At 42.5% G+C, this 8,155-nt stretch overlaps 1 protein-coding gene across 1 annotated transcript in view; it reads right to left on the minus strand.

Annotated features, from left to right (window-relative positions):
- Positions 1 to 1,796, minus strand: part of LOC123759271 (probable glutamate receptor) — a 119,244-nt gene extending 117,448 nt beyond the window's left edge. Inside the window, exons 1-2 of the mRNA XM_069334800.1 lie at positions 1,725 to 1,796; positions 1,110 to 1,236 (exon numbers count right to left, since the gene is read on the minus strand). Coding sequence (XP_069190901.1) covers positions 1,110 to 1,236; positions 1,725 to 1,796 — 199 coding nt within the window. The remainder of the gene's footprint in view (positions 1 to 1,109; positions 1,237 to 1,724) is intronic.
- Between the last annotated feature and the right edge of the window lie 6,359 nt (positions 1,797 to 8,155).

An 8,155-nucleotide genomic window follows, 5' to 3' on the forward strand; every position in this document is an offset into this window, starting at 1 on the left:
CTCCTGCTCCCTACACCTATCTTCATAACATTACATTTGGTTGGATTTAAACTCTAACACCCAAATGTTCGAAAATTCCATCAGCTTGTCTAGATCTTCTTGAAGCCTCAAACAGTCCTCTTCTGTCTTAATCCTTCTCATAATTTCGGCATCGTCCGCAAACATTGAGAGAAATGAATCTATACCCTCCAGGAGATCATTTACATATTTCAGAAACAAGATAGGACCGAGTACAGAGCCCTGTGGGACTCCACTGGTGACTACACGCCAATCGGAGGTCTCACCCCTCACCGTAACTCTCTGCTTCCTATTGCTTAGGTACTCCCTTATCCACTGGAGCACCTTACCAGCTACACCTGCCTGTCTCTCCAGCTTATGTACCAGCCTCTTATGCTGGTACCTGTGTCAAAGGCTTTCCAACAATCCAAGAAAATGCAGCCTGCCCAGCCCTCTCTTTCTTGCTTAATCTTTGTCACCTGGTCGTAGAATTCTATTAAGCCAGTCAGGCGAGATTTAACCTCCCTGAACCCATGTTGGCGATTTGTCACGAAGTCCCTTCTCTCCAGATGTGATACCAGGTTTTTTCTCACGATCTTCTCCATCACCTTGCATGGTATACAAGTCAAGGACACTGGCCTGTAGTTCAGTGCCTCTTGCCTGTCGCCCTTTTTGTATATTGGGACCACATTCGCCGTCTTCCATATTTCTGGTAGGTCTCCAGTGACCTACTATACACTACGGAGAGTGGCAAGCAAAGTGCCTCTGCACACTCTTTCAGTACCCATGGCGAGATCCCGTCAGGACCAACAACCTTTCTAACATCCAGATCCAGCAGGTGTCTCTTGACCTCCTCTCTCGTAATTTCGAACCCTTCCAAGGCCGCCTGGTTTACTATCATTTACTATTTACCACTTACTATCTACTACCACCCCTATGTCTCATTCTTTATTAGTGTTCTTTAATTTCTTTTCATATAATTTGTAACTTGTTGGTGGTTTATTTTCTACGATTCCACATTCCAAAACATGGCATTTATTCACAGTGAATTCCATATGCCACTTGAAACTACAAACACTTATTTTTATCTAGATCGATTTGAAGGACATTACAGTCAACTGTGTCTCCTATTTTCCCCAGTATCTTAGCATCATCCGAAAACATGTTCATATAATTCTGTATTCCTTCTGATAGATCCATTCTGTTGACGATGAACATTACTGGTGCAAGAACTGAGCCCTGTGGTACACCGATAATACCTCTCGTTCAGTCTTATACATTGTTAGTATATGACTGAACGAGTGTGACAGATGAGTGCAGTGATTACTGCACTAATCTGTCTGTCAGTAATAAAAAAAATTCATCCATGTCAGAAGCCTACCTGTAATCCTACAGCATGTTCCAGAACCGCTTCTTGTGTAGAACTCTATCAAAATCTTTTTTTTAGGTCCAAATAGACACAGTTAACCCAACCACCTCTTTACTGTACTATCTCCGTGGCTGCATCATAAAATGCAAGTAGATTTGTTACAGAGGATCTTCCTGTTCGAAAACCATACTGTTTGTTTGCACGTAGGCCCCTCCTAGCCACTCCACACACTTATTATAATAATAATAATAATAATAATTTTTATTTAGGTAGGGTACATACATAAAGAGATTTTACAAAGTTTGTTGGCTTTATAGATAGAGCTAGTACATACAATGCCTAAAGCCACTTCGGTTACCTTGGTGTGTTGTGCAGGCTCCTGTGTCGGGTTAGGTCTGCGCTGGTGGGTTTTGATGGGTTCCTTCGACATGGTTGTCCTCCTCCCTTGTCGGGTCGCGGGTGCCGGGTTGTAGACCTGCTTAGACGAGGTGGTCCTTGATGGTCTTACCTCGCCTCCACGCAATCATTAGTGGATTTTGGGTGGTCTCTGTATGTCTCCCTCATCCAGGTATATACGTCTCAGAGTTTCTGTTTTAGTTTCCCCGCAAAACTAAAACAAGAAAGAACAGGTTAGGGAGGATCCATCTTCTATACTCCAACCGTGGGCCTGGGGTGCCTGAGACAACTTCTCAGGCACCCCTGAGATTTCTCTGGTCTTCCCTCATAGTTTCACCTGGGTGAGGTTCAGCATTTTCTCAGGGCAACCTCTGTGCCAAAACATCTCCCATAGGTCGTCTAGCTGGGGGTACAAGGTTTCGTCCTTGCTGTTTATTCTTTTAAGACGTAATCCTAGGGAGAAGGATAATGATTTCTTTAGGGCTAGCGGATGGCATGATTTTGACTTCATGTATGTCTGAAGTAAAAAAAACTACATCCATAAAGATGTCAGCAATAGCTACGCTACTGGATGCTCGTATGGCAGTGCCCTTCGTCTGTCTACATACCTTACCATCGAATTGAAGGAGGGTAACCCTCATTACACGGAGTATTGCTTCCTCCAATAACTGTCTGTGAGGCGGCCTCCATACTCCTGCTTCTCGTAGTTGTTTTGTAATTTTGTGTTTGTTTTCATAAAAAAAAGGTTGCTGCCACTTTGGCTGCCTCTCTGTGTGGTATGCTCGGGTAGAACGATACCACATCCATTGAGAAAAGGCTGGCTCCGCTTGGAACCAGACCTCTGATGCTGGCTATCGTGTTCAGAAAGTCTGTTGTATTTTGGAGGCGTTCCGGTAGGAGTCGTTGAAGGGGGTTGATGCGGGCTGTACATATCCAGTCTACCGGTCTCGTATGTTCCCGGTAGCCGCTCACCAATGGTCTCCCCTGCCATGTTCCTGTGATCTCGTTCGGTGGTTTGTGAATCTTTGGTAGAAGATAAAGGTGTGGGATGGCAGACTCAAAGAATATGTAAAAGTCCCTTGCCTTTGCTTGCATGAGCCCACCACTACTGTCTTGGGGTATATTTTTTAAAAGCTTGAAGACTAGATTCCTGCTATATACATTCTTGATTAGATTCCCGAATATACACCCCTAAATATTAATCATTCATCTAAAACACCAGTCTAGGGATTAAAATTGATACAAAAATATTCTCTATGAATGGATCTAATAAAATTACAAATAAAACTAAGGTCTCCTTCTCATTGTTGATAATGGGCAGAAAATTTAACCAATTTCTCGAGGCATCGCTTGATCGGGGAGGGAGGAGGAATACCATTGTGATTGAGTAGTCATTCTGTGAGGTCACACGATTTGCAGTCCTGTCAATACTCAAAATTCACAAGTGATTTTATAATCAATCTGCCACAGCGACTTCACTAATTATGGGGAACATCTTATTTCTGGTTTGATCTAATTCTCTGTATTACCAGGATTGTTAGTAAATTTTAACCCGGTTATGAGGCAGGACAACTCCCAAAAATGGGTAACCATCTAATATTAATTTAACCATAATCAGTGTCATGTCATATCTGTTACAAGAATGTTTTGCTTTTTTAAACATTTATTAATCTGGCAAGTAATGTGTGACGACCTGAAACAATATCAACAAATTACCTGGTTCCACGAAGCACTCTGTGGACTCCATTAAAATCTGGTTTACTAGGGATTAAGTTTATGTGACGTGGATGTGTCTATTGTTCTGTAACCAGACCATCTTCTACAAAACAGCTAACCTGTTCAACAAATTTTTAACGCTAACCATTTTGTAGAATAGCCCTTGGTAATGAATTTGAGCCAATCGATTAATTTCGATTAGGCTATATTAATTAATAAACCCCCAACTTGTGTAGAAAGCTACTTGTGGGAAAATTTTAATCATACAGTTCACTTTAGAATCAAACAGTCCACCATCGGAATAAATAAATAAATTATATATAAGTTATATATACTTAAATAAATAAATTTATACTTGTCATTAGAATAAATAATAAAATCCCACAAGGCGGTCAGTCGGCCGAGCGGACAGCACGCTGGACTTGTGATCCTGTGGTCCTGGGTTCAATCCGAGGCGCCGGCAAAAAACAATGGGCAGAGTTTCTTTCACTCGATGTCCCTGTTACCTAGCAGTAAAATAGGTACCTGGGTGTTAGTCAGCTGTCACGGGCTGCTTCCTGGGGGTGGAGGCCTGGTCGAGGACCGGGCCGCGGGGACACTAAAAGCCCCGAAATCATCTCAAGATAACCTCAAGATAAGGCAATTTTCCCCACATGTTTTCGTCTCCTTTGAACCAGATGAACCAGAATTAGCACGTGGTTCGTCAAATCAAGAAATACCCTGGTTCTCATACCCTCATGTGTTGGTTCTTTGAACCGGAATCTTTGTGATCCATAAATAATCAGTGGAAATCAATAATCAATAAATTAACAAATAATTAGCAGTAGAAACAGACTGGTTATTCATCTAGTAACCTACCTCATCAATTCTCAACCTCAGTGCACTCATAGTGTTACTGAAAATTATACTACTACTGCTCCAACCCTTAACATAGGTAATATAGAAGTTAATAAACAAATAATCCAAATAAATACGGTACGTAGCATAACTACACATCACTAAAATTAATTAATGCGTTATTTTCGTAGGTTTTATCCACAATAAAAGGTGATGGTTTTTCCGCAGAGTTTACACACAAATTAAATTTGACCAAATTGTGGCTGTACTTCCCGCCAAACACACACCGAAACTACGACGTTGCTACAACGTTCGAACAAGTTTTAACACCTCCTAACCAGTTATAACAACCAATATAGCAAGTTGTAACAACGTTCTAATACGTCATAAACACGTTAAGCCTAGATGTAAAAACTTTATTACAAGTTGTAACAAGCGGAAAATAGAGACAGTTTCGGTTTGTGTTTCCAGGGTAATTTCACAAAGTTTATCCAACAAATGTGTGGATTAATTTCATGTTAATTTCACTAACAAATTAATAAATTCCATATTAAATACCTGAGGTTCATGAGAGGTTACCAATACTAAAATTATACATATATTTCTCTAAATTCCAGAAAAATTTATTATAAAATAAAAAAAAAAAAATAAATTACTACGCTTTACATTTACTGCACCATATTGTATTTAATTTACTTGTGCTAACCCTTATTTAGGGTAGGATACCCGACTTGTCTAGTACTGAACTAAACATTGTCCAACCAAGCAACCATTTAAACAATTGTACAGACCCTAAATAGGGTGGGATGAACTCGTGGCAACACGAATTGTGTTTTACATATATATACTCATCTTATAAAATTCTATACTATATTCATTTATATATAACTGTAATTATTTAATCTTTGAGAGTTTAGAAGTGTCACTAATCTTTCCGATGGTGATAGAGATGATCTACCTTACCTTGAGGTTACCTTGAGGTGCTTCCGGGGCTTAGCGTCCCCGCGGCCCGGTCGTCGACCAGGCCTCCTGGTTGCCGGATTGATCAACCAGGCTGTTGGACGCGGCTGCTCGCAGCCTGACGTATGAGTCACAGCCTGGTTAATCAGGTATCCTTTGGATCTAGCCTAAGTTATTTCTGTAGTGACACTGATTGGCATACAAATCATCTGTATATATATGCAATTTAACATTTTATGTGCCAACCACTTCAAGAGGTAAGATTTTACCCTAGTGACTGAAAATGTAACCCTAGGCTACTTCCATCAGTAATTGCTCAGAGTTTATGAGCGAGTATCCAAGTTATATTAGAACCAATATTATAGGCCCGATGAAATCCAATCATATAGCCAACATGGCTACTCCAGAAATAAAACATACACTGATAGGACTTAAAGGTCACTTAGCAAGACAGGTTATTAAAAGCAAGGATCTGCTTCAACAATCTCCAGTTGATTATGTGCAACTGGAAACCTACTTTCAAGTAAATTTGAGCAAGTCAAACGCCAGATAGAAAAGTACCTGGCTGAAGTTGCCAACACTAAATTAATCACTGAAGAATTAAAAGATATTATGGCTGATCTAGCACAATATGAGGATGATATTCAAACCAGTTTGGATCCTTTCATCAAAATAATTGCCCAAAACAAGGCAACGTTAACGGTTTCATGAAATCCGAGTCGAGCTGAAGCTCGATCCCTCCAATTTATTTACCAAATTTCTCAGGAACAGACGAGGAAGATTGGTACAAAATTTGGAACAACTCCGTCGACCCTGTAAACTCAAAACTATTCTTACTGAAGAGTAGAAAATTTTCTTATCTGCAAGATCATTTATCAGGTGATGCTAAATTGGTAGTATCCCATCTGAGGTTACTTAGCGATGGCTATGACCTTGCAGTACAACTCCTCATAGAAAATTATGCTGATCCAGAGTAAAAACTTCACACTTAGTTCATGAACTCTTGCATTTACTCTCACCAGAGGCTCGAGCTGATTCACCCCAAGTCTTTAGGCTGGAGATAGAATCCATGATCAAGACCCTCAGCCTAACGGCCAATACAACCGAAGCTGAGTGAGTCTTGAAAATAGTCGTCTAGTAGAAAACACCTAGGGTGTGGGAAACTTCCACATCATATACACAAACTACAGTGTAACAGTCATAGGATGTTAATTTACATTAATTAGTCATAGAAAAGTTACAGAAAACGGGGTTATATACCTAAGGGCAGTTACACAATCGTTCAGCCAACGTTTCATCGTTTTAAGGCCCTGGAGTAGGCAAGCAGGAAATTGGAGACAGGGGCGAGGATGCAGAAATCTTGAACAAGGATCTGGAGACAAGTCGAAGAGGGGGGGAGGGGGGGGAAAGTCGGTGGCCCAACCACCGTGGGTAAGAATTGCAGCTGGTGCTGTGGTTTGGTAGTAAGGTGGAGTTCTCATGGTTGCTCGCTGATGTGTCTTGCAGGAGGCAGGGTTTCTCGTCGCGGTGTTCTTTACAGCATTTCGTCGGTGTTTTACTGTTTACTTGATTTTCTCGGGCGCAGATCGTCGGTCCTTCTTCCCAGACTTCCTGGCCGGACTGTTGGTCTTGCTACGCGTTGACATGGTTGGAGGTAGTGCCCAGCAGGAAATCTTCGGCTGAGTAGGGGTGCTTCCGTGGAGGAGGTGGTGTTCCAACCGAGACGTCCTCATCCGATGAGTCGGCCGACTCAGAAGCAGAGGCGGTGGATCTTGAGAGATGAGTTCTTGCTTGTTGAGGCTTCATGGGACCAGCAGCTGGTGTAAAACGTTCAGAGGGTTCGCGCCTGACAGGTGGAACTGCGGCAGTTGTCGATGGAAGGCGTCGGCGTCTGGGTGGCCTGTGATGATGTTGCTGGAGGAGCAGGCGTTGCAGTTGTTGATAGTAGATCCGTGAGCACGGCGGCGTTCACGGTGATGTCAGAGACCGGATCCGGATCTTGAGAACTAGAGGTTGAAGTGGTGTTGGTGTAAACTTCATCAGGGACGTTGAAAGCTGGAAGACCATTTGCTTTGTAGAGAATATTCAAAATTCTAAAATATTCCTGGGGGTTATTGCCAGCTATCATCCTGGCCTCCGTTGTCACTTCTACTGTGCTGTACAGTGATTGGTCGAGGTGAGCTGGAGGTGGCGACGGCTGGCTCGATGAGTGGCTGGTTGGTTGGGAACTGGGTCCCCAATGGCTCTTCGTATCAGTAGCAGTTGTTCGTCATTCCGGAAGCTCCGGGAAAATGTCGGCTTGGACGTTGAAAGTTGAAGTTGAGGTGGTCGCTGATTGGTTGGTTGCATCGAAGGTACTGGCTCCGGCAGAAGATGTGGTTTTCTCCATGTTCTTGATGACTTCTTGTCTATGCAGACAACGAATGGAGATTGCAGGATGATCGCCTTTTCAAAGCAAACAGCATAGTGTTTCTGCCGTGCTGATAGAATAATGGTGATCAGCTGAGCAGAGGCTACACTTCTGAATACGCAGGTTACATTTGCTGGTGGAGTGGGTGTACTCGTAGCACCGGAGGCACTGGTTGACCATGTGGAAACGTTCCATCTTTACACGGAATGGAGGAATGTGGATACCGAAGCTGTAAAAACCATTTCTGGTAGCCAGAGTAGCCGAATCGATGGTATGTAAAATCCATCAAAGGAGCGATATCTGTTGAAGAAGTTAGCTTCATGGAGCTGTAAGCCCGGGTTGGATTCAGTGAAGTCGGTCATGAATGCGCTTTATCTGCTAGATCTTGATCAGCGGTCCATTGGCTGAGATCGTGAACAATGACAGAGCGTGCAGCCAAGTACTGACGTGGGAAATTGAGACGAAGGTGA

Source organism: Procambarus clarkii, chromosome 32 (genome assembly GCF_040958095.1).
Source record: "Procambarus clarkii isolate CNS0578487 chromosome 32, FALCON_Pclarkii_2.0, whole genome shotgun sequence".
In the NCBI taxonomy this organism is placed as follows: Eukaryota; Metazoa; Arthropoda; class Malacostraca; order Decapoda; family Cambaridae; genus Procambarus; species Procambarus clarkii.